At 49.8% G+C, this 26638-nt stretch overlaps 1 protein-coding gene across 2 annotated transcripts in view; it reads left to right on the plus strand.

Moving 5' to 3' along the window:
- CACNA1H (calcium voltage-gated channel subunit alpha1 H) overlaps nucleotides 1–26638 on the plus strand; it is a 151336-nt gene that overhangs the window by 71638 nt on the left and 53060 nt on the right. For both annotated transcript variants that reach the window (XM_027683805.1, XM_027683806.1), the window contains exon 10: nucleotides 3319–3728. In XM_027683805.1, the coding sequence (XP_027539606.1) occupies nucleotides 3319–3728 (410 nt within the window). The remainder of the gene's footprint in view (nucleotides 1–3318; nucleotides 3729–26638) is intronic.

Here is a 26638-nt window from a genome sequence, read left to right on the forward strand (position 1 = left end):
CTCGGGAGCTTGGCAGAGGGGGCAAGGTTAGTTCCAGCGTTCTTCTCTTGTTCAGCAAGGACTTCATGTGAATCACTGGTTCATCTCTAACTGTGCAAATGAGTGAAGGTTACTGGGAGAATGTGTATTTACCTTGAGATAAAAGCCCAGGCTCTGCAGAAGTCTGGGAGCAGGAAGGCAAGGAGGAACTGCTGAAGTCAGAGGTTTGGATCTTCATGCTTGCAAGGGGAGCTGCTCCTGGGGTCTTCAGGAGAAGAAAGTCCCAAATCTCAGTCCCAACTGTGATATCCCAGGGCCAGTTCAGGGATTTTGGAGGTTTTCACGTGGCCTGCGGTGGTTCTTTGAAAGCTGGAGATTAGATTGAGTTGTTATTAATAATGCAATTATAGTGTCCTCTTTTCACAGAGGGATTTCGGCCCCGAGGATGCCAAAATGCTTTAAACAAATCTCCTGGAATTGTTTTGTCTCTTTCAGAAGTGTGGTCACAGCTGGGGGAAGGGGTGGAGGGGAAGGGGTGGATGCTGCTGATCTTGGCTGCTGAGCTGCTGCTTATCCATCCCCCGAGGAGCACAGGGGCTGGGAAGGGATGGGAGGCAGCCGGGTCCATCTGGAGACCCTGTCCTGCCTTGTGTCAGTGCCCAGCTCTTCCCCTCCATGGCTTTGGCTCTTTCCAGGCCCTCCTTCCCGCTTCTGTCACACCATGTGTCAGTGCCCAGCTCTTCCCCTCCATGGTTCTGCCTCTTTCCAGGCCCTCCTTCCCAACCCAACGGGGCTGAGTCAGATTCACTTCTGCGCCACAACCACCTTCACAGATCAGAGGTGATGGATATGACTTCAAGGCTTCAGGATGATCTTTGGTGCCAAACAAACCAGCTCCTGAGGGTGTAGCTCTGCCAGACACAGGTCCCAACTCGTGTTTCTCCATCCCTAAACTCAGCAGAGGAGCCATGTGAGGTCCTACCCAGTTCTCAGTGGGGAAGGTGAGGTGGGCTCACGAGCTCTCCCAGCCCTCCTGGTCTCAGCCTTTTTGGGCAAACAAAGAGCTGCCCAAATTCACCTAATTCCCTCTCTCCTCTTATGAGCCAACAAGCAGAGTCTGTTCACTGCAAGACTTGTGCAAGGAGAGCCCAGAAGTGATAATTGAGAGCATTAAGGAGGCATTAGCAGCCAGGGCACTCGCAGCCCCAGCTGGAAACAAGGTTGGTGTCTGCTGGGAAAGATGCAGTTGTGGGAGAGAGTATTCTCTTCCCTCCTTTTGTTGTGGATTTGAACAGCATAAAGTACAAGCTGTTCCTCTGTGTTCTCGTGCCCTGCAATGCTGGGAGGTTATTTTAGCAGGCAGCCAAGGAGACTCTGGTATTTTGAAGACATCTGTGGCGCCAGTGTGTTTCATATAATTTTTAACACTTTGATAGCATTAAAAGCTGTCTGGAAAGCCCCTTCCCTCTGTTGTCCATCTACTGTGCCTGTGCTGAGCCTTTTCATGTTGGACCAGTCCTGATCAGGAGCTGGAGTGCAGTGCTGTTGCAGGCTGAGCAAGGGGGAAATATTCCTGATCCTCCTGGTGTCCTTGATGTATTACCAGGAGCCCTGTCCTGGCTTTCAAGGCTGTTTTGAAGGTCAGTGATGTCCCTGTGACATTCAGACAAGTAAAATGTATTTTGACTCTTGTCACAACCCAGTTTTCAAGTGATTGGGTTGCTTTGGCTTTGTTTGGTGCTGCCTCCTCTTTAAAGATGTGCTCAGCCAGGAGTGGCTGAAATCAGCATTCCTGCTGGGTGAGCTCCAAGCTCCAGGGTCCAGAGCCAGGAGCATCCAATGCTTTTATCTTGGACTCCCCAAAACCAATCCAAGTGGTCCCCATCCAATCTCCAGACAGGAGCAGGTGGATGTGGCACTTAGGGATATGGTTTAGTGGTGAACATGGTGCTGGGTTAATGGTTGGACTCAATCTTGGAGCTCTTTTCAAACCTTAATGATCCTATCATAGGGGGAAAACTGTCCCCTCGACTTATTTCTCTGAATCTCAAGGAAAACTTCCATTGGTGCTTAAATGGCATTTTGTGGGAAGGGTCCCATGCTCCCAGTATTGTGTTCATGTTGGGTTTTTTTTTCCCCTTGCTATTTATATCTGGTTCCAAAATATAAGGAAACTAAGAATTTGGTTCCTAAATAAGAGGAAATTAAGAATTTGTTATATGTTAAATATGAGGAAATAAAATCTGGTTCCCATTCCACCCAAATTATCCTTGTTACACTTGTCCCTGTCTTCTCCGTTCCCTGGCTCCACGAGGGCAGTCAGGATTTCTCCTCACACTGCAGAACATGTGGCAACGTGTCTGATTTTAAAACACCCTGAACACTCAGTCCTGGGCCTCCAGCAAAGAATTCACCTGAGCTTTATTAAAGGCTGAAGGAGGGATGAAGGAGACTGAGGGGACTACGTGACTCCCAGAGCTGTGATCCGTGGCCTGGAGCCACCTTTGGTCCGTTCTTCCCTCTCCCTCCTCATTATGAGCTAAATGGAAGCACTGGCTAAATTGGGTGTAACAGCTTGATAGCTCTCAGGTATCACTGATGATGTGAGCCTGGGCAGAGGTAATCGGGAATAATTGAAAAGGAGAGGTGTGTCCATCAGCCTTCCCTCAGCCCAGGGCACTGAATGGGTGCCACACTCTGGAGGGGGTAGAGGGTGAGTGTCAGGGCTGGGGGAAAGGAAATCAGAGGAGGAAAATGAGGCAAACCCAGAGCTGCTGGGTAAGATTGCTGGCTGGAAGGCTTTTTTAGGGCACGGAGAATAATTCCTATGAGGAGCAGCTGGGTGGGCTCAGCCTGGAGAAAAGGAGGCTCAGGGGAGAGCATTTCAATCTCTCCAACCCCCTGACAGGAGGGGGAAGCCGGGGAGAGGGGGTGGTTTGGGATCTGCTCTCAGGGAAGAAGGGACAGGAGGAGAGGAAACAGCCTCAAGTTATGCCAGGGGAGGTTCAGGCTGGATATTAGGGAAAATTTCTTCACTAAAAGAGTGGCTAACCACTGGAAGGGGCTGCCCTGGGCAGTGGTGGATCACCATCCCTGGAAGTGTTCAGAAAACACCTCCAAGAGCCACCAGGAGTCAGCGCCGTGAAGCAGACGCGGCACTTCACAATGTGCTTTAACGGGCTGGTGTTATTCAGTCAAAGGTTGGTCTGGAGGTCTTCTCCAACCTGAAAGATTCCATGATTGCATTTGTTGGAGGAGGGGGCAGGAGCTGCCCTGCCCGGGGCTGAGCAGAGCGGGGTATCCCGGCGCGGTGGCTCACGGTGTGCGTGTCCCTTGCAGGTCTGCGGCGCACACCCAGCCGGCTGTCGGGGCTGAGCACAGCCCCCCTGCCCAGCCCACCCGGCCCCACCCTGACCTGTGAGCTCCAGGACTGCCCCTTCTGTGCCAGCCTCCTGGATGACCCCGAGTTCGCCCTCAGCGACTCCGAGAGCTGCGACTCTGACAGCAACGGCGTCTACGAGTTCACGCAGGACCTGCGGCACGGCGACCACCGGGACCAGCTCCAGCAGCAGAGGGGCAGGAGGAGGAGGAAGAAGAAGAAACCCAAGGAGAGGAACAAGGTCGTGCAGCTGTGGAAGGCTTTTGGCAGCAAACTGAAGAGGATCGTGGAGAGCAAGTACTTCAACCGGGGCATCATGATTGCCATCCTCATCAACACCCTGAGCATGGGCATCGAGTACCACGAGCAGGTGAGGGCGGCGCTGCCCCAGGGAGATCTGGGGGTCGGGGGTTTGGTGGCGTGGGATGACTCTCAGAGCCGTGTCAGAAGAGGAATGAGCGATTTTTGTGCCATTTGGAAACACCAAATGGGACTGAAGGCTTGATCCTGTACATGCACGATGAGCAGAAGCGTCCTTGGCGTGTGGAACGCCTGGAAGGGGGCTGGCAGAGTGAGGGGTGAGGAGTTTAGCTCTGAGGTGTCCTGAGCTTAAATGTGTGTGTTGGCCACGTCTGCTCAGAGCCTGGCTGCTTGTTGGCTCTGAATTATTCATTTAAACACGAATTTTTCTGGTGGAAATACCCCGTTGGTCCGATGGTGGTGGTGCACAGTGAACCTTGCAGTGCAGAAACTTCTTCTTTGATCCTGGACCTTTAAATAAAGACTTGAACGATCAGGCAGTGCTAAAACAGCAAAGAACAATAAACAAGGGTTAGTTTCTCCCTGAGGGCTCCAAAACCTTTGCTTTGGTCTCATAGGGTGCAAGTAGGCCTTTCTTTTAAGTGGTTGGAGAGGAACTGTGCTGTTCTTCCCAGTGTTAGTGTGAACGTGGGGATGGCAGAGAGCGGTGCTGGCAGTGAGGACAGCTTGTCCTTGTTGGCTGGTGGAGGCTGGAGGGGCTGTGCAGTGGGAGAAGGGAGGTGAGTCATCTGAGTATCTCCAGTTGGTCGCTCTGGGAAGGTTATGTTCTTCTGGGCTTTTCTTTCTTGGAAAAAAACTGTTTATTTTCAACCGTTTTCTCTGGAATTTCTTGTGCCGCCTCTGTATCAGGTGCAGGAAATGCATCCCAGTGAGGCCAGGAGATCCTTGTGCTCATCTTCTGGGAGGTGGATAGAGGTTCAGCCAGTGCTCCCCCAAAATCTTCACTGCAGGATCAGGAACAGGTCAAAGTTATTTATGAAGCTGTTCCTCCTCTTTTCCGTGGTCTCTCCGTTCAAGAGTGAGGAGGAAAGGCTGACTGAGTATCATAATACATCCAAAGGCAGGACAAGAGGCTCTGCATTATCTTTCCCATCATTTCCCAGGATTAAGTCCTGCTCAGGACCATGACAAACAATCCCCTAGAGTGCTGCTACTTGATTTTCTCTCCGCTCCTGTGCTTTAAAACCCCCATATTTCGAGCTGAGACATATTTTTTTTCACAAAAGCCAGTGCTCAGCTAAAACACCCAAACCTCGGGTGTGCAACAATACATTGGTTCAGAGTTCCAGCAGAGAGTGTCCAAACCCAACAAGGATAGAGCTGTCGCTGTCGGCTTCCTGTCTGCTGAGTTGTTGCACAACAAGTTTTAAAATTGGGAAATACACCTTGTCAATAGCTCCTGAATAGACCATTCATTCCTCTTGGCAGCTGCATTTCTGCATGGATACCCTTTTGTCAGGTGGATACAGCTTTGTCAGTCCTTGGATATTGCTGTGATGGGAGCTGGGGGAAAACCTTAGGCAGGCAGCAGTGAGAAAACCCAGGGATCGCATGGATTCTGTCCACAATCACCTGGATGGAGGTAAATTGTGATAATTACATCCTTGCTGCTCACACAGGAAAGCTGCAGCTGTCAGGTTTATGTTGGGTTTTACCTTGTAAAAGATTTGCTTTCAACCATCTCAAAGCCAATGGCAATAAAGGTTCTGCAGCTTTTGGCCACGGAGCATCAGGTTCCCACCAGCACTGCCCAGTGTGGGCCCAATAAAAAGGGAGGAATTTTGAAGTGAGACCTGTAAAAGTTGCTCCACGTGCCTGATTGCAAAGTCTCCCTGGGACACAGTGGGATAAGTGGAGCTGTCGGAGCCCAGCGTGGTGACACCTCACCCAAACCCTCCCTATCAACAGTGTCCCAGAGGATGAGGCGCTGTCCAAAACCAATAGGAAAGGGCTCTGGGCTCTCAGAGTGTTTGGCAGGAAAATCCGGGGCTTCTGTGGCAAAGTGGGGTGATTTGGGAACCCGCAGCCCCCCTCGTGTGAGAATTGGCTGCGAGGCTCGGGGTGGGGGCTGCTTTGTGTGGAGGTCAGGAGGTGCCTGAGCCAAGTGTCCCGGCCCCACAGTGGTGTTGGGGTGGAGGTGAGGTGAGAACAGCTCTGTTTGGGGAAGCCATGAGCTTTGCCAGGAAAAACACTTCCATCACAGCTTTCTGGTTCCTGAGTGGCAGATGCTGCCCAGGCCTCTGCTCGGGGCAGGTCCTACCAGGCGAGGTGTGAGCCTTCCCTGGGCTGTAACCAGGTGTGGGTATTGCCATATCTCCTTCTCCACCCTCCCAAGGGCAAACCTGGAGGTCATTCCCCAAGGCATAAGGATTTAGGAGCACTCTGTGGCTGTCCCTCTGTTTTCCTTGCTCCCACCAAGCTGTTCAGTGTTGCCCCGAGAGCAGCGATCAGGGGCTCCTGTTGGGTGCTCTGTGCCTGCTGACAACACCATGGGAAGGGCTCTCCTGGATCCTGAATCCCTGCAAAGCAGAATCATGGAACCCCAGAATGGTTTGGGTTGAAAGGGACCTTAAAGCTCATCCAGTTCCTGTCCCTGCCATGGGCAAGGACACCTTCCACTAGCCCAGGTTGCTCCAAGCCACATCTAACTTGGCCTTGGACACTTCCAGAGGAGAGGCATCCACAATTTCTCTGGGCAAACTGTCCCACCAACACTCCCCACCATTTGTTCTGGGTGAAGCAGCTCAAGCAGGTTCCCTGATCTTGACTTTTGCCAGTTATTTTCAGCCAGTGACTGGTTGTATCAAACTGGGCTGCAAACAAACCAGTGCAGCAGCCCCAGAAAAGCCTTCCCCAAACCTCACTGTCTGTGAGGAAATGCCAAATCCCTTTTATAAAAAATTATTAGTGGCTTCCTGCCTTTCTTTTCCAGCTTGTCAGACTTCCTAGTCATCAGTGGCTTTGCAAGTAGATGGGCACAGCACAGACATTTTGCTTCGAGTGCTGTTCAGAGCCAAGGCATCGATCCTGTGCGTGTGGGAGGGGTGGGGGGTTCTGAACAACATATGGTGAGGAAGATACAGCAGTGCTGGTCCTGTGTTATCCTGCCTTTCATCCTGGGACACGGCACTGCTCTGCAGAGAAGTCTCACGGAGCCCTCTTGAGGCAATGGAGCATCATTGTCCGTGTGTTCTGGGTGAGGGAATCGAGGTTGGAAGGTGCCAGGCTGGAGGCAAAACCTGGTGGGCTTCTGGCCCTTCTTGTAACCACAGGGCAGGGGGACGTGGGTGCTGTAGCAGAGCTTTGGGAGCACCCCTTGGCAAGACAGGAAGGTGACCTCCAGATGAATGAGAGCCCTGTCCATATCCAGATCTCCTCAAGGCTTCAGGATGTGATTTTATGGGAATGTGAAGCTCCCAGCACTGCTCTGGCTGCTCTTGGCTAATGTGGTTGGCACCACTCCATTTAATGCATGTAGCCCATGCAGAATTATAGAATCATGGAATGGTTTGGATGGGAAGGGACCTTAAAGCTCATCTCGTTCCCACCCCTGCCATGGTCAGGGACACCTTCCGCTAGCCCAGGTTATTCCAGCCTGGCCTTGGACACTTCCAGGGATCTAGGAGCAGGCACAGCTTCTCTGGGCAACCTGTGCCAGGGCCTCCCCACCCTCAGAGAGAAGAATTCCTTCCTAACATTTAATTTAAACCTGCCCTCTGGCAGTTTAAAACCATTGTTTCCTACCCTGTAATTCCCTTCGAGGCCCGGGATCCTGTCCCATGGCCATGGACACAGTGGCTGACTCTCAGGAAGATGAGGAGATGCTGGAGCTGCTTTGCAGAGCTGTCCTTTAGTGCTCCTGCTCTTCTCACGAGGCAGGATAAAGATTTAATGGCAGCACATCCCATTTGTGGCAGGAGGCAGCTGCTGATGGGAAGCGAGTTTTTTTGGGATTCCAGTCATTAGCAGCAGTCGGATCCTGCCCAGCTCATCCGTGGGGTTCACAGGCAGCTCCTGCTCCAACTGCACCTCAGACACAGCTGGGAATTAGGAGCTTCCAGGATGCTCTTAATTAACAGCAGCCCAACTTGGATTCCAAAGGTTAATTGCCTGGTTTGGAATTCCTGTTGGTTTTTTTTTTTTCCTTCTGCGCTTTATTTATTTATTTTAAGCCCTCCCACAGCTGAGGAAAGCCAAGTACAGAGCAGAAGGCAATCCTTGCATTAATCTTCCAGGCAATTTCAGTACATTGGGTGATTTTGTTGTGCATTCATTGCAGCTGACAGTTCTCCAGAGTGGCTGAGAACATGCCACGGCACTGCAGCAACCGAGCAGGAATAGTGCACTCCAGAGGCATCTCCTCTGCCCTGCCTTTGGGACAGGGGGATGGGACACCTGGCAAAGGGATGGACGTTTCCAGCCACTGAAAGGTGACTCCTTTTTGTCCCAGGAGCAGCTTTACTGTCTGCTCTGAGGAAATAATTGCTGCTTCTTAGGTTTCCTTGATTCCCAGCTCCGTGGTTATCCAGTGCAAGGACAGAGTCCTTCCTTTGTCCAGGAGAAATGCTGGTGTCACCCCTTTGGAGCTCTGAAATCATCCAGGAGCACCTCTGGTTTAAATTGTAAGAAGAGCCTCCCACTCAGCTTCCCAGAGGAATTTGCTGAAGTAGCTGTTGATACTTGTAATGATTCCACATAAAAGGCTCAATTTACATCAAATGGCACTAGAAATGCTATTTTACATTCACTTCTCAGAAGAGAAGTACAAATTAGTATTTGTTCCGAGCTATTGCTGTTCAAAGAGCTTTTAATTGCTTTTCTGATCCCTCATCCATGGCCTGTTTCCTTCGGAGCAGCTGCTTTTGGAGCAGGTTGGAGCTGACCTTGAGGGGCACCCAGTGGTCCGTGGCTTGTCAGAGTGAGAGAAGGATTGGTTTTGAGCAGCACATTTTGTTATTCTGGAGTAAAAGTAATTCTGTGTGATTTAAAGTAGCAACTCACTTCTCCGGTGACGTCCTACTTCAGCATTTGTCACTTCTGCCTTGAAAAATTGGTTTGGCATGGAAAGCTCAGCACTTACTCAGAAAGCAGAGGAGAATCTTTCAGCAGTGTTTGAAGCAAATTGCTTAAATTCCTTTTGAGTTGTGAGTCAATAAAATACTATCCTGGCCTGAGAGTCTCACTTTCAGCTCGCAAAACTTGTTCACTCTTCCAAATTTCTGCAGGATCCAATTTTAAGAACTCACACACTGGCTGCACTTGAAGAAAACAGATTCCCCCAGTCCTGGAATGAGAAAATCCACCCAATGTGTTTGTGCTTATTGCATAAATGATGGGAGGCTTATTCTGCCCTCAGCAGTCCTTTGGTTTATGTGTTTGTGGTGTGTCAGGTCCATCCCAGGCTGTCCCTTCCCTGTTCCTTCTCTGAGGTCCCAGAGTGGGCTTTCCCAAGGCTTGGTTTGGTCAGTGGAGAACACACACAGTGATGGAAATTTGGCTTTTTCAACAAACAACTTGTGATAACCTGAATTCTGCCTCCACCTCTTGGGAGGGAAGAGAAGGGCTTTGTCTGGTGAACTTGGGGAAGGAAGGGGCGTTTTCCACCTTTTGTGCCCCAAGGTTATACCATGTTTTTATTGCTCTCCAGACCACCTTCATCCAGGCCCCCTTTTTCTTCAGACAGACCCTCTGTCAGGTCAGGAACAGTTTGGGGATCCCTCTGCACAGTTCAGGCTGCAAAGCTGCTCAGGTCCAGCAGCATTTACACCTGGCAAGGTGTCATTTGGGGAGGGAAATCAAGGGTCAGAGACAAGGTGGTATGAACTGGTGGCAAATATTCTCGGGTAAAAGCAGGGTGGAAAAGCAGATTTAACCCTGGCTCAGGGTTAAATCACTGTCTGCTGGACCTGAGCTGTCATGGCAAAGGATGTGGAGCCTGACACAAGGGGTGTTCAAGGAGCCTCCTCTCTGTCTTACTCTCCCCTCTCGTTTAACCGACTCCTCCTCTGCTCTGTTTTCCTTCTCTTGGATCATATGTTCTTGGTATATTTTTTTTTACTATATAAGGGAAAGCATATGAGATCCTTCCATTCCTGTGCCTCTGAGCAGACAGGAACAGCACCTCTCCAGTGCAGAAAGTGAGGGTAATAACTCAGGGAGTGCTGACATGCCGAGCAGTCGGGGGAGAGACAGAACAACAGGGGGGTTTGCAGTCTGGGCTGGTTCCTATGGATGTGCTCATTAGCCTGGGGAATAATTCACATATTCCCTGTGGAACTGCGGGCACGTTTTCCCACCGGTTCCTTCCCCTCACTTGTGCCATTAGTTGCTCTCTGTGGTGGGGGATTGGCCACATAAATCACAAGCAGGTGACAGGAACGGCCTTCCCAGCACAGGCTGCTGGGTGGAAACTGGAGATGTGCTCAGCACCAGGACCAGCCCCGCAGGGTGCAGGACCCACCAGATGTGTTTCTTCCATCTGGGTCATGCAGTGATTCAGCTGAGCCAGATCTCAGTGCCCTGCCAGGCTCCCGAGCCCTGCGAGCCCCACGCGATGGCAGCGGGCCGGGACATGGGGGATGCAGACAGATTGTTTGCATTTCAGCTGGCAGGTAAAATAAACCAAGTGTAGCACAGCCCTGAGAACGAAAGCAGAGTGCACTTGCCAGCTGCATTTCATCAGGGATGTGTGTAAATCACAGCCAGGGGAGGCCAGTTCAAACCCTGTGTGCCAGTGGCTCTGACGTGCTCCGGGACAGGGAGGTTTGGCACAGCCGGGCAGAGGGACCCCGTCATGAAGGAAGTGGCTTTTCCCAAACAGAGAGTGGTGTTGTGTGTTGAGTCTGTGCCTTCCTGCTGGCTGCCAGCTCAGTTCTTTTCATCTGGGAGTGGGTTTTTGTGAGAGAGGCTTGGCCTTGATCGGGTGCTCCAAAGCAAGTCCCTTGTCTGAGCGATGACAAGATGTGAGTTCAAGGAAGAGTTGGAGCGTGTGGCTCGTGGCAGCTGCAACCAGCAGCTCCAGAAACATCACTGTGCCCTCAGGCAACATGCAGAGCCCCAGCCAGGTCCCTCTGAGCAGCCCAAGCATGTGGCAGCAGCTTTCCATCCTCCCAGCTGGGACAAGAGCAGGGATAGCAGAGAACAGCAGAGGGGGAATTGTAAAAGACTGAGACAGTCAAACAGCCCGTGGGGGCAGGAAAACATGCTTAGGCATCTTGGCAAGGCTTGGAGAGGATCGTGCCCTGTCGTGGTGGGAAGCAAGGAGTGGTTTGGATTGACTCAGGAGGGATGCAGCTGCTGGTCTAGCAGGAACACTGCTGTTAGCAGGGGATGTCTTTGTTTCCTGACTCTTCCCCGGGCTGTCTGTATCCATCTTGTGTTTCCTTGGATTTTTGGTCTGAAAGGCAAGGAGTGTGTTTTGTTCTGTGCACATCAACCTGCCATGTGGGGCTCCCAGGCAGGGCCTGCTGGATGTGTCAGGTTGGATATTAGGAAAAATTTCTTTCCTGAAAGATTGGAAGGGGCTGCCCAGGGCAGTGGTGGGATCACACCCCTGGAAGTGTTCAAAATATGGTTTCGTGGGCTGGTGGTGTTTGGTCAAAGGTTGGCTTTCATGATCTTAGAGGGCTTTTCCAACCTTAATGATTCTGTGATCCTGTGTCATTACAAGTAATAATAACAGTGGGAATGGGAACAGAGCACTGCAGCTCTCCTGGACCAGTTTATAACATAGAATTATGGAATGGTTTGGGTGGGAAGGGACCTTAAAGATCATCTCATTCCAACCCCCTGCCATGGGCAGGGACACCTCCCACTAGCCCAGGTTGCTCCAACCTGGCCTTGGACACTTGCAGGGATGGGGCAGCCACAGCTTCTCTGGGCAACCTGAAGGGCCTCACCACCCTCACAGGGAAGAATTTTTTTCCTAATGTGCCTGGGAGTTGCAGGTAGACTCTGGAACTGAGTTTAGAGCCCAAATTCAACCCAAATGCAGCAGGAGTGGACACAAGGGGGTTGCAGATGGGGAAGGCAGAACCTGCTGGTGCTGTGCCATGGACTGACGGTGCATGTGGATTGTGGTTCCCAGCTGGGAGGAAACAAAGGAAATGATCCTGTTTAATTTAATACTTCTGTGCATCTCCAGCCATTCCCTGTGCGTGGTTGCTTTCTCTGCAGACCTGGAGAACACAGAAAGGCTTAAAATATGGATTTAACTGAGAAAATGTTATGAAGGTGTAAAAAAAAAAAAACAGCCATGCCACACCTGGGCAGAAAGGGGGGTTGTACTTGGCAGTGTATGAAATGCTGGTAATTCAGGGTGAAAGCTCAGTGTGGAGATTGTGGCATTGCTCAGGTGTCCTGCACATCGTCCCTCTGGAGCTGAGAGGCAGAACTGGCTGAACCCACCACAGGCAGAGGATTAAAAGTGCTCAGAGTAGCAAACTATCACCTTCCACCAGGGAGAACCACCCTGCACAGAACCAACCAGGAACATTCCCTGCTGCCCTCTACCCCGGCCATGAATTTCCCTCGGGTTTGAACCAGGATTCTCCACCCAGGACAGTGAGATTTCCCACAATTATGAATGAAGCTTTAAATGCCTCCTTGAAAGCTTCTCCTGGGTCTTTTGTTACCAGATGGGGCTGCTTTTTTATAAGTGGTTTTGAGAGGTGTGTGGGGGGGAGAAAACTGCATCTGAAAGGAGCGAGACTCTTGCTGGAGAAAGAGGGAGGTTTGGCATTCCTTCATGCATTCTTTTAAAGCTCTATTTTTGTTTGCTCTGTCTGGTTTACAGCCCTAAAGACAGCCTGACTCCCAATTTGGGAAAAACACTGTTCACAGGCCTTGGAGCATCAGTGGTAAAGCTTGTTAGAGCAGGGACTCTGCCACTGAGGAGGATGGGGCAGGAGCCCCCTTGGATTCTTTCCCCCATGAGGGGATTTCTCAGGAGTTTTCTCTCCTGCCTGATCCCTGTACAGATTGGCACCTCCTCTCTCCCTGTCCTTGTCCTCTCCTTGTCCCACACACAGACAGATCCAAAACTTTTTAGTCCAGTGCCCCTGGAGAAAGCAGCAGAAAGAAAAGTAGTTTATTTTCTGTACTCCAAAGGGAATTGACTTTGCAGAAGGATGGACCCTGCAGTTCCCTGGCTCTGGGCATGACTATACATGGATTTGTCTGTTTGGATTGAGGGGGTTTGTGAAGCCAGAGTGTGCTGGCTGCTCCTGGCAGCTCTACCTGGAGCTTAGTGATGGGACCAGGGCAATAAAGCCCTGGCTCTGTGTTCCCCTTGCTCTCAGCTATCCAGAGTGCAGGCAGGAATTTTACAGCTCCAAGCTGCCCCAAATCCAATCAATGAGAAGAAATAAATCAAACCACAGGGAGAGGGTGGGATATTGGAGAGAATCAGAGTTTTTCTTTTATTCCTGAAGGGTTCAGAGGCAGAACATCCACCCTGTGAGCATCGTTTGTCCCGGTCAGGGGTGCAGGGAGTGCAGTTTGAAGTCATTTGTGGAAATGAGTTTGAGCCAGGGAGGCCAGAGCAGCGTGGGTTGCTGGGCAATTATCTCCTTGCCAGTGGCCTGTGTTATGGGGCTGTGCTGCAGAAGGTCTCTCACTTGTGCTAAAGTCTCCTGAAGCTGCCAAGAGGAGAGATCAGCATCTTGAATGTCTTTAAAGCAGAACTACTGATATGGTACGTTGGAGGGCTGGCAGGGATCCTCTGCTGTGGTGCCAAAGTACAAGGGACTGAGCTGCAGAGCGTGGAAGTGCAGGGGGATTCAGTGCCAGAAATCCCAGTTAAAGCTGAGGACTGTCAGGAGCTGTGGATGCCTCTGGAAGCACCTCGAGCCAGAGGGGATGGGGGGATGGCTCCCCACTTCCCCAAGGACAGCACAACCCACCAAAACACTTCTCAGAGATGGCCAAAAGAGCATTCCCATTCCTCTTCTTCCCTGCTCTTCCTTCCCGAACTGTGCCTGCTCTTTCCAGGCTGGAATGATGTTATTTACATCCCTTCCTTCCCACTGGGCTCCCCCCATATCCAGACACCCCCCAGAGCAGCAGGAATCACTCCCTGGCTGCAGCGTGGGGAGTTTGATGGCTGAGGATGTTCCTCAGCTCCTTCCTTTCCCAAGCACAGATTCTCCCTGTTCCCGAGACTGAGTTTAAGCTGTGGGAGAGTGATGGACAGGCAGGCTCAGACTAACAGACAGGTAAAGCTGCCCCAGTGAACAGTGGAGAGGATGTTTCCTACCCGAGCTTGCAGAAGTCCTTTTGTATTTCAGAAATGATTTAACGCTCTGGGTTTCCTCCCACTCCTTTCCCCCCCCTCCTTGCCAGTCGGTGTGTAATAGCAGAGGGTTTCATACATATTGGATTTTTTAACTCTGACATGAAATCTGAATGCTGTATTTAGAGCTGCAGCTGTCACTCCTCTGAAAACATGCAGTGAAATGAAGGTTAACAAGTTTGGGCTCTGGGGAAAGCATGTAAAACAGCCCTGCAGAAGGCTTTGTGCCCTCACAGCCGAGCAAAGAACAGATATTTTCTGAGGTTCTCCAGCCCAGGGTTATTTATCATGATCCAAAGCAAATCCTTTTCTAATTGTGTATCCTCGTTTGAAATTCTCGAAACCCCAAATCAAATTCTTTTTCCCTTGTATGAACACACAGAAAATACAGGATACAGAGCCTGAGGGGATGGTTTAATAGTTAAAGAATCAGACTGGCACTAACCAGGCTTGCTGCAGCCATATGTTCAAATCCCAGGGGTGACCACTCACCAGGAGGTAGAAGATGCTCCAGATCATTTATTGTGTTTTCTCTTAAAAACAGATGTCCTGATTCCTGTGGCTGAAGGCAGGGATGCTCTGCCTGTGCCCCAGCCAGGGCAGTCTGGGCAGTTCAGTGTCCCCTGCCACACTTGCACTGTCCCCATGTCCTCCCTCCCTCCTGTGTCTGCACAGACTGAAGTGTGAAGGCCTGGCTGGTTGATTTTAATGGAGATTTGCTTAAATAAGAAAAAATAGCTTTTAGCCTTTGTTTCAACAGGACTTTTGTCTGTCTGGAAAGTCTCAAATGTACTTGGGAATAGTGGACTTGGTGTGGAAGGCCTTGTTGGAGGCTTAGGGCTCGTGGCTCTGTCTCTTTAGGGTCACTGCACTCAGGTTTGGGCTCTGTGTGGCTCGAGGTCATGGTGTGAACACAACATATGATGTTTTTGCCATGTCCATGGACCTTTCCATGTCTGAATCGCCTTGGAGAAGAGGAGACTGAGGGGAGACTCATCAGGGTCTGCAGCTTCCTCATGAGGGGCAGCTCCAATCTCTGCTCTCTGTGACCAGAGACAGCACCCAGGGAATGGCTGGAGCTGTGTCAGGGCAGGGTCAGGTTGGATCTCAGGAAAAGGTTCTTCCCCCAGAGGCTGGTTGGGCACTGACCAGGCTCCCCAGGGCAGTGGGTGCAGCGCCAAGGTGACAGAGCTCCAGGAGGGTTTGGATGCTCCACTCTCAGGGACAGGGTGGGATTGTTGGGCAGGGCCAGGAGTTGGACTGGATGATCCCTGTGGGTCCCTCCCAACTCAGGATATTCTGTGATTCTGTGAGTGGAGCCAAACTGGGACCTAACCTGGGTTGTCAGGAAAGCTGGGCACCAGTTCAGACCAGAACTCTGATCCAGCAGGACCTTACAGATGGGATGGGATGTGAAAGCTCTGTCTCAGAGATGCAAATGGTGAAGCCATCAGGACTGATGGGGTGGGGCCGTGGGACAGTTCACACCCATTGCCAGCAATCGCATCCTTCCTGTTGTGTGTTGGGATTGTTTCAAAGGCTCTCAAACAGCCCGTGGAGGGAGCTGCAAGGTTTGGACTCCTCTGCCGAGTAGTGCAGATTAAGGAGGCTGAGCTGCTCTGAGAGGCTCTTCTGAGAAGCTCTTAATGCACAGGGATTGCTGCCTTGTGAATGCTCACATCCCTCCCTCTCCTGATCCATGCGGGAATGGGGTGGGCTCTCCTCTCCCTGTTAATGCCCCGCTGCCTGCAGTTAATTAAACCCTTCGTGGTGCTCACTGCAGTGTCACTGTGGGTAATGCCTGTCACCAGAGCTGTAACTCACCCCTGTTCCCCTCAGCCCCGAGCTAACAGGGCTCTAATTCCCTCCTCACACTCCTCTCCCCTGCCGTTTGCTGCTCTCCCAAGTTTTTGCCGTGCGGTTCCGTTTTTTTGGTGGGGTTTTTTTGGCATCTCCATAGAAACCACTTTGGAGTTGCAGAGTGCAGGGTTTGTGCAAATTTACAAAGAAACTCATGTAATGGTTCAGTTGGATCAGGTTTCGGGCCAACGGTCGCTCAGAAGGAGTTTGTGTCCAGTGATAAAAGTTGGGAAGGAAAGCTCTGAAAGGCAGAGATGCAACAATTTTCTGCTCCATGAGCTCAGGATAAAGCTTTTGTGATAGCACAAAGTTTGTTTGGAGGGAGACACAGGCACATTTTGGACTCTTCCACAGAAATCTGGATGAATTTCCCACCTGGGAGGAAACCTGCTTATGTGCAAAGCTGCTTTTTGATGTGCCAGCTCGATTCTTCACCTTGTTAACACAACTGTCTCTCAGTGTGACCTCTCTGAGAAGGTTTAAATGCAGATAGATTCATGTGCTTTTGATGTCTGGGCTAATGAATTCCTGGGCCTCCTGTGCTTGATTTCCTAGTTTATAGATGGAGGCTCAGCACTGCTCAGGACCAGCCAGGATTGGAGCTGGGCTTGCTTTGCACCTGACTGGTGGAAAGGTTAACTCAGGGTTGGGTACCAGGGGCAGGGGACAACAGAGGATGCTTCTGGGTAGTAATTCCTGCTTCTCTTGTCTCTGCACAACCACCTTAGGCAACTTTTGGACGGGGATGAACTCAAATTTTAAAAAACATCATTAGACAGCAAAGGAGGAAGCCCCTCGCTGTGCTCAGATGCCCAAAGGTCGGGGGTGGTTTAGCAGCACATGGTCACCAAGGCAATCATTGCCATGGAAACACTCACCACCTTCTCCAGCAAGAGCATTTTTGAGCAAGTCCTGGGTTTTAGCAAATAATTGCTTGAGATCCACTGTGTATCCCACACATAAAATAATTTGACAGCTTTCACCATGGTCTATCTGTTTTGGAGACCCCTGAGGAGGATTTTCCGTCAAGGCAGAAGCGTTTGCAGGCTCAGTTGCCTTCTCAAGGGCTCGCTGTTTGCACATGGTTGGTGTTGTAGCTTTGCTAGTTTATTAAAGCCACTGCACAGGAGATTTCATTTGGATTCTCTTTCACTCCCACTCTCTGCAAATTAAACCTTGTGTTGCCTGTTTCCTGTGAGCGCCGACATCGCCGCTTGGAGGATGGGGATCAGGTTGGGTTTTTCCTCTGGATTGCTTCTTCAGGAGGGGGTGGTTGGCCCTGCTCCCAGGGCAGGGAGGTGGATCCAAGCCCTGGAGAAGCTGGTGTAGCTGTGAGGTCAGGTTGGAGCAGCCCTTCCTGTGTGTCTGCTCCTCCTGTGTGGCTCTTGCTGCGGGAGAAGCGTCGCTCCCGCTCCTCGGAGCCACAGCAGGGAAAAACTGCCAGGAGGAAAACATTTTGTGGCGTGGAAGAAGGTCCCAAATGGAATAATCATAGAACCACAGAAAGGTTCAGAAAGGACCTTAAAACTCATCTTGTTCCACCCCCTGCCATGGGCAGGGACACCTTCCACTAGATCAGGTTGCTCCAAGCCCCGTCCAAGCCTCGTGCTAGTAATGAATTACAGTAATTTTAATTAGGGTTAATAGAATCGAATGTTATTATTTCAGTAGTGATTTTGTAATCTATAAAATCAGAATGAGTGAACATTTTTTTTTTCCTTCCCTGTACCATTTTGTCCCCATAACAATAAAAACATGCTGAAATCCAGGGCAGGTGTGGGGGTGAGGGATGGTTCACACAAAAGGAATGAGAAAAGTGCAATGGAAAGTCACCTCTCCGATTTTAAGTCCTGTTTTCCAGATTTTTGTGTTCTTCTCCCAATGCTAGGAATAAATATTACAGGAGAAACACATTGCAGAGTCAGCACAGTTATTTTCTGTGAATATTGATCCTTGGTCATCTCTGAATATTGGTGGTTGTTTAATATAATTTCATTTCATTGGGGTTTTTTGTCAAGATGGTGGAAATGTGGAAGCACTGGGCCACCTCCAAACTCAGTGGTGGCTCCACTGAAATCAAGGAATTCTGCCAGGTGAAAATCCAACAACTGTAAGATACAAACACCTGGTGAGGAACAAGAGTCCCTGAGCTCTCCTGCTGCTTTGTGCTCCCACTTGGATGCTGAACGAAGTGAAAGCTTGGAATTACCAAGTGATCCAACTATGCTGAAGGGCAGCTGTGCCTTGGAGTTCCTTCCTGACCTCTTTTGTCCTTTCTTGCCTCAGCAAAACAAATTGCTGTTGTCTCAGGGAGCGAGAGGGACGATGGTGGTTGGAGTTGTTATTTTTAAATTTCTCAGACATGAAGGGTCTGCAGCTTCCCCCCGAGGGGCAGCTCCAATCTCTGCTCTCTGTGACCAGTGACAGGACCCCAGGGAATGGCCTGGAGTTGTGTCAGGGCAGGTTAAGGTTGGATTTCAGGAAAAGGTGGGTGGTTGGGCACTGACCAGGCTCCCCAGGGCAGTGGGCACAGCACCAAGGCTGCCAGAGCTCCAGGAGCGTTTGGGGAACGTTCTTAGGGACAGGGTGGGATTATTGGGGTGTCTGTTGAAGGCCAGGAGTTGGGTGGGTGATCCCTGTGGGTCCCTCCCAACTCAGGGCGTTCTGTGTTTCACATTGAAAAGCTAAAATGGAGTGATGAGCTCCCGGGAGCGGCTCGTTCCCGCTGTAACCTTCCAGCTGTACACTCTGCAGGCTGCTGGCAGACACAGACTCTGGGTTTGTACCTTTTTGTCTTTGCTTTTTCTTTTTTGATCGCCGTGGATGGGTTTTAATTGCAGCTTTAGTCTGGTGCTCGTGGCTAAAAAGAACGGATCAATAATTCACTCACAGGAACAGCTCGGCAGCTCCAAACTTCCATCTGCCTGCCTTGGCTGCCGGCTGGAGCACCCTGGGCTCTTCACAGCACTGGGGTTTTGGGGACAAAAGTAAGCTTGTAACAATTGCTTGGGTTGCTTCGGGGTTGCTAGAGGGGAGGAAAGGTGGATTTCCCCTGAATTTGTTCTCCTGGCTCCCTCCCAGGCTGTCTTTGATGCTGAGCAGGGAGGAGCTGCTGCCTGGGTTACAGATGTGGATTTGCAGATAATCATTTCCATCCTCAGGAGGCTTTTGAATTTTAAGCTCTTCAGGAGCGTTTCTGGAAGGTGCAGAGGAGCTGTATCAAAATTGGGTCTGCACCAAGTGCAGTCCTGTCTTGGGAGACAAAAGGGCTGGAGGTTCCCCGGGCTGCGTTGTCCCCACAGGGTGTCCTCAAGCTTCATCAGCCTGTGGAAAAAGTAGTAAGATCCAAACCCTGGCAGTGATTTGGATCCTAAGAACCCAAGGGTCCAGTGTCACAAAAGCCACAGTAAATAGAGCTCAACTCACCTGGTCCATCCTCGGGCTCTAAGACAGGATTAACCCTCCTGATATCAGAGTGGGAGGTGGTTTCATGCCATTTAGAGGGTGAATGTCCCTGGTTCTTTGGAATTAACCAGAACTGGGATTGTTCAGCCTGGAAAAGAGAAGCTTTGGAGTGACCTAATTGCAGCCTTCCAGTGCCTGAAGGGAACCTGCAAGAAAGATGGAGAGGGACTATTTACAAGGGCCTGGAATGATAGGACAAGGAAAAAGGCTTCAAACTGACAGGGAGTAGGTTTAGATGGGATACTGGGAAGAAATTCTTTCCTATGAGGCCCTGGCACAGGTTGCCCAGAGAAGCTGTGGCTGCCCCATCCCTGGAAGTGTCCAAGGCCAGGTTGGACGGGGCTTGGAGCAACCTGGGCTAGTGGAAGGTGTCCCTGCCCATGACAGGGGGTTGGAACTGGATGGGCTTTTAGGTCCCTTCCCACCTAAACCATTCTGGGATTCATAAAAGTCTCTCTCTGCACATCCCAAAGGGAAACCCGTAAAGAACTACCTGTGCCCAAATTCTGATACATGTTTAGGATCATGTGAGAGCCAAGATATTGGATTAGGAGTTAGAAAAAGAGTTTGGGAGTCCTGACTTTCAGAATCTCACTGTAGGCACTGGTGTCCCAAGAACACAGTCTCAGGTAGGAAACACCCCATTGTTCGGTGAGACACAACCCCAGCTTTTCTCCTGATGTCCACCCAACATTTTTGTTTTCTTCTTCTACCCCAAGATCCTTGAACCTCAGAAAATCTCTCCAAATCTTCTTCAATCTTTCCCTCTTCCACTCAGCACTGGGAGGTTGGTTAGAGACAATTTGCTCACATTTTTCTGAAGAATTACCCTCTCCTTGAACTTATTTCCCCATCAAGCCACTTCAGCTCCTCTCCTTGAGCTTAGAAGATGATTAAGTCAAGGTCTTTGTCAGAGACAGACTAAACACATTCCCCACATTGTTCTTCCCATCAGAGCCCTCTGTCATGTTTTCCTGATGTGCTTCATGTCCCAATACCAGGGCAGAGCCCACAGATCACGAATGTGCATTTTTCAAAGGGACTCTCCATAAAGGTCTATCAGCAAGGGATGAGTAATGGTTTGACAAAATAGATTTAAGTGGCCCCTTCTGAATCATCTTGGCAGTAATAGAGAGAGTGTGTCCATTTTTTGATTAAATATTTCCAGTGCCATTAGCTTGGGTGAAGTAAACAACCTCTGTTGAGTTTGCCTGCTAACGACAACCCAAAGGCCTTTGATCTCTCTGTTATCAGAGACTGAGACAGTGGTTTGGATGGGGATAAAGATCATGGAATCATTGCTAAAGTATCATCAAAGAGTTTGGAAATGGGTCTTTATCAGTGTTCAGCCTCTTGCCACCCTCAGTGGATGTGGCTGCAGGGTTTTAGCAAAGAAAATCAACAATTAACCTTCATTTCCTGGGCAGATTCCCTAAGGCAGGGTCTCGGTGTTCATTGTTGTCTGAAAGAGGCTGTACCAAATTTCCATATTCTTTGTGTGTATCTTATTCTTAAACATTCCAGCTCCTGATATCTTGCGACTCAGTTTCCATCTGAAAGGAAAAGGTAGACTGCAGCTCTTCTTTCTAGTTAACAATTTGGAATACAAGATATTTTCAGCCTAAATATAAAAATGTATTTATTAATACATATATAAAAAGGAAAACAAATCAGTATGAATGACACATTATTTTTTTTTAATGGGTGCTTTGTGCTTAACCAGCAAAACAAAGCTGATTTTTTTGGGCATTAAGCTGATGATTTTTGGCCATTTGTGATTGAGTTCAGCACAGATAGTGGTCAAGAACAAACAGCTTTGCAGTGTGACTGTAATTCCTTGCGTGAGTGTAGTTTTTTTTCTGGTGAGGGATAAGCCAGATAAATTGGATGGGAGTGAGCACAGGCCCTGCTCGGAGATGTCACAGCTCACGGATCCACCGGGGCTCTGAAGGACTCCACCAGCATATGGATGGGAATGAGTCAGGCTGTATCATTTCCCTGGATTTTCGCCAGAGGCTCTTAAAGGAACCAAACCCATGTGGGGTGAGGTGGCAGTGGAGAGAAACCTGCTTGTGTTTAACAGCTGCCAAAGAGGAGAGGGAAAGGGGGACCAGGGATGGGCCTGTTTCTGGAATCACAGAATCAAAGAAATGCTGAGCTGGAAGGGACCCACAGGGATCATCGAGTCTAACCCTCAGCCCTGCACAGAACCATCCCCAAGAGTCACTCCATGTGCTCCAGAGGATCATCCAAACCCTCCTGGAGCTCTGTCACCTTGGGGCTGTGCCCACTGCCCTGGGGAGCCTGGGCAGTGCCCAACCACCCTCTGGGGGAAGAACCTTTTGCTGAGATCCAACCTGACCCTGCCCTGACACAGCTCCAGCCATTCCCTGGGTGCTGTCCCTGGTCCCCCCAGAGCAGAGTTCAGTCCCTGCCCAGGAAGTTGTACCTGCAGTGAGGTCTCCTCTCAGTCTCCTCCAGCTGAACACCCCAAGTGCCCTCAGTGTCTTCACACAGCTTCAAATCAAGGCCCTTCCCCATCTTCACTGCCCTCCTTTGGACTCTCTCTAATGGCTTCAGATCTTCCTCATGTAGTGGTGCCCAAACTGCCCCAAGATTGAGGGTGAGGCTGCCCCAGTGCAGAGCAGAGAGAAGTTGCCAGAGGCATCTCCTGACACGTGCTGTGTCCTGGACAATTCCTGCTGGGACTGAAGGGGGGTTGTTGCTTGCACCCAGCACTGGAGCAGTGAGGAGACGTTCCCTGTCCTCGGTTCAGGCATATTCCCATTTTTCCTTGGCACTAATCAGTGTATTGGGGCTGACAGGTGTGACCAGTGTGCAGAGTCCACGCTCGAGCATCTCTCCTGGGTGAGCTATTCCAGTGCTCTGCTGTATTGCTGGAGGCATTCCTCCCTGGTTATTTGGAGAGCTGGCTCCTTCCTCCTGTGCCTTCTTGTTTGATAACTAAACCTGAACACTTCTGGCCTGGTTTGGGGGGTTATTTTATACAGTCTGGGGGTTTTCTTTCATTTTAAGGCTTATTTTTTGAGCCATCTGTCACACCAAGTGATCCTCCATCAAGATATAATCCAGTTGATTGGCCTACTTTTCAAGAGCAGTAGCTTTAGCTTTGTGAACCACTGCTGATAAGACTTCAGATTGCCCAGGTCCTTTCCTCGGGAGGGTGGAGGAGGCAGCAGTTGATCTAATCCTGCTTGGCGTCGAAATGTCGCTTGAAATGAAATTGCATTTTGCTGAATGAAACTGAGAAATAGGAAAGTAATACTGCAAATATGTTGCGCCATGTGGGACCTTCTGCCTGGGAAGCTTGCTAAGGAAGCTACAGCAGAGTTGATTATCCCACAGAACAAACTCTCTCTGAGCTGTCACTCGTGTTGCAAGAGGTGAAAATGTGGCATCTGGGGTTTCTTCTGTAGAAAATACTCCCAGCCAGGAGACATAGAATCATGGAATGGTTTGGCTTGGAAGGGAACTTAAAGCCCACCTCATTCCAACCCCCTGCCATGGGCAGGGACACCTTGCAGTAGCCCAGGTTGCTCCAACCTGGCCTTGGACACTTGCAGGGATGGGGCAGCCACAGCTTCTCTGGGCAACCTGTGCCAGGGCCTCCCCACCCTCCCAGGGAAGGATTCCTTCCCAATACCGATGCCAAACGGACCTGAAGGACTGACACAAAAATCCCAGGGAGTGTGTGGCTCTGGAATATGGGCATTGCTGGTTAACATTCACTCTGCTGGCTCTGGTTTTAATGCTGGAGTGTCCCATGTGCAGCCTCCTCCCTCCCTCCACCCCTGTCCCATTTTAGAGCTCCAGGAAGGAGTGGAGTGGTTTGCATTTGGCATCTGCAGTTGGGTGCAGAATTACTGGCTGTGACTTTCATGCCGTGGAGCAGCCAGGTAAAAGCAATTCCAGAGAGCATTAGGAGATCAAGTAGGTCAATTGAAAGGAGGAAAAATTACCATCAGTTATCTTCAATTAAACTGTTATCGCTCCACATGAAGGATCCCGTTTAGAGGAAGGCATAAAACCTGAGAGTAGAGGTGACTGAGAGAATAAATTCTCATTTTTAATTCCAAAGCCAGAGAGGGAACATCCATCAGGAGGTGTGGGGACGAGATCTCTCCTTCCTTCTGTTTCCAGCCTACTTTTGAGCAGAGCCCATTTGGAAATCTCTCAGCAAAACACTTATTTCATCAGGAAGCACAAACTCCTCCATGTCACAGTTTTAGCAGAGACATTAATGAGAGATAAACCCTTCCTGAGCAGGGCTTGTGGTTTTTGGGAGGTTGTGGTGGCTGGCTGTTAAATTTGGGGCAGTGGCACCTCAGAATAGCAAAGGTCTTTGTGACCAGGGCAGTCTTCTTGGAGCTGGGGCATCCTGCTTCAAATCCCTGATCCCTTTCCAAGGCCAAAGAGCATAAATAACTTGGAACTGCTCTCGTGTGCATGGGAGAACACCATCCAAACCCTTTTTCCTAGGAAGACAAGTTATATCACATGAAAGGAAGGCAATTTCTGTGGTTGGAACCTCAGTCTAGATTGACTAAACTGGTTTGAAGTTGATTTTAAGACAGTAGGAGTCCAGTCTTGTAGTAAACAAACTACATCAAAATGGTTTACACAAGAAATGTTTTCAGATGCAGAAGTTGAAAAGCCCACTTGCATCATTCCTATTTTTTAAGGGCAGGGAATGCAGAGGAGGAAGAAGCCAGGTCTGCAGTTGCTTGGGGGTTTTCTGTTTGGTTGGTTGTTCACTTACCTTAGAAATATCAGAATTGTTCGGGTTAGACTTTGACAAGCAAGAGAAGGGGAGAAAAATAAAGGTCAGAATGTAGCCTTCACATTTGCTGGGGTGTCACTTCCATTCCCTGCCAGCTCTGCTTCCACCGTGACCCCCTGGCTCCTGAAACTCCCTCAAAGAGGACCAATTCCCAGATTGCTCCTGGGGCATTGGAATGAAGGAGCTGTAAATAAAAACAAGCAGCTTGCAGAGTGTAGGGCAGCCTCGTCTCTTCTGCTTGGAACTGTGGCTGTATCGAGTCCCTGCTTGGGAGATGTTGCTTCTCTCCTTCCCTTCTTGTCCAGGGAATGTTCAGATTGTGAGGGTGGGGAGGCCCTGGCACAGGTTGCCCAGAGAAGCTGTGGCTGCCCCATCCCTGGAAGTGTCCAAGGCCAGGTTGGACGGGGCTTGGAGCAACCTGGGCTGGTGGAAGGTGTCCCTGCCCATGGCAGGGATGGGACTGGGTCTGTCAGGTCCCTGGATGCCTTGTCCCCTGCTCCCTGCCTCTCCTGCTTTCCCTTTGGGTTTTAATTCTGTGAAATAGGGATGATCCCAGGGACTGCAGAGAGATGAAGTCTGTTGCAGTGGAATACCTGGTAACTGGAAAATTGTGATTGCTCAAAAGTGAGGTGAGACAACACGGGGTGTCCAGAAGCAAAGTGCACATTGACAGTTCATTGCTCTGCCTGGTCAGAGTCTCTGCAGGCTCAGCTTAAAAATGTAAAGCAGAAAAGCTAACATAAACAAGTGCTCAAAATCCCATTGACAGCTTTAGGCTCGGGACTAGAGGGAAAAAAAAACAACCCAAGTGCAAAGGATGTTTATGAGACTAAATGTCCAGGGTTTGTTTACTGCTCCTCGTGGCTCTGCCAGCCTTGGCTCTCCCAGCTCAGGAGCTGCCTTGGCCTTTGGGGAGAGGATTTCTGGAGCAAAGCACATCTTTCACTCTGGAAACTTCTTTCCCTGTTCATTCAGCAGGAAGGACGGGGTGCCCAACAGCCCTTTTCTCCAGTTTAATCCAGGTGTGATTATTTCTCCTCAGTCTCAGAGCAAAAAGGTGCCCCAGCCCCAGTGTCCTGCTGGGGATTGTGCCTAAATTATGTAAAATAGGTGGTTGTGGATGCAGCAATCAAAAGAGATGAGGGGGAAGATGGGCAAGAGGGAAAAGAGGCACAAAGAGATGATCTTCCTTGAAGAACTGCAGTAATTCAGTTACACAAAGAGAATCTAAGGCTGCAAAGTCCCACTCCCCTTCTTCATTCTCTGCCTGTAGGAGCCATCAATAATTTGACCATTATGGGTTTCTCTTTTATTGAATTTCTTGATTCCAGGAAGGCTCTGGGGGTTGTGCTGCGCCTTGCTAAAACCGGGAGTATCAGATTCTCAGAAAGAGAACTGGCCTTGTGAGGTTTTTCAGGCCTAAACTATTTAGGAAAGGATTTTTTTTTTTTTGTCTGTTTATCTGAACTCAGAATGAACTGCTGAAACATTTGAGGTTTGTCCCTAATAAAAGCATAGTTTTGAATCGCTGAAACATTCTGCAGCATAAATATGGCCTTCAGAGTGAGCGGAGGTGGGACGTGTTTTGCCTGCAGTCGAGGCTTGCTCTTCCTTTAAACTCAGATTCAGGGATGCTGAAATCTCACAGATTGATCCCCCTTCCCTTGAATAGTGGGAAACTTAACTCCTGCAGCCAAAGGATGGGAATTTGAATCTGAAATCTATAAAGTTTACACTCAAACCTGAACCTTTATTGAACATTAGCTGGGACCTGCCAGTGGGACTTGTGGGTTAAACCACTCTCTGTGCTCGTTTTTGCTGGTTGTCTCCAGCAATTCCTGTTCCAGCCCTCACATCTGGCACTGTGGACCCTTGTACCAGTGGGACAGCATTGCCCATATTGCATATCCCATATTGCATCCATCGTGGGGATTCCTGAGCGTTTTGTATCCTCCTGCAATGCCACCTGGTTGCCTTTTGGCCTGGCTCTGAAAACCTGGACTGATGTAAAGATCAACATTTGCAGCAGCAAAAGATGTGGATGGGGATGCCCACATTTGATGAGGGGTCGTGCTCTCTCACTGAGTTTGAAAAGGGAATCTTTCCCTGATGCAGTTTGGAGCCCAATGGTGGGCAAATAGTTTCCCTGTCAGAGTTGTTAAGATTTACAAAAAAATTGGCACTTTAGAACTGCTCTCCTGGAAGTGCATCATTTTGCTGCCAAGCTTTGTTAACCATTCCTTGCTAGAAAGGAAGTTGCATTTCATGACACAACCACCTCTCAAGCCAAAAGCCTGAGATTTCCTTTTCTGAGAAGGTCCAAATGGACATTTCACTAATTTTTGAGTTTTGGGGCAACTTCATTATCTTCCAGCCAGGAAGTTGGACAAAAATAATCCTCGTCATGAGAAGTTTTGTTTTCAGCAAATCAACATTTTGTTTTACCCATAGAAAAAGACTCCTGGAAAAAATTCCTGCTCTGGGGTTGGCTTCAGTTTGAACAAAACAACAGTGTCTCCTAGTGGCTGACTCCAGGGGGATG

This window comes from Neopelma chrysocephalum, unplaced genomic scaffold, assembly GCF_003984885.1.
Source record: "Neopelma chrysocephalum unplaced genomic scaffold, ASM398488v2 Primary Assembly neopelma1_65, whole genome shotgun sequence".
NCBI lineage: Eukaryota > Metazoa > Chordata > Aves > Passeriformes > Pipridae > Neopelma > Neopelma chrysocephalum.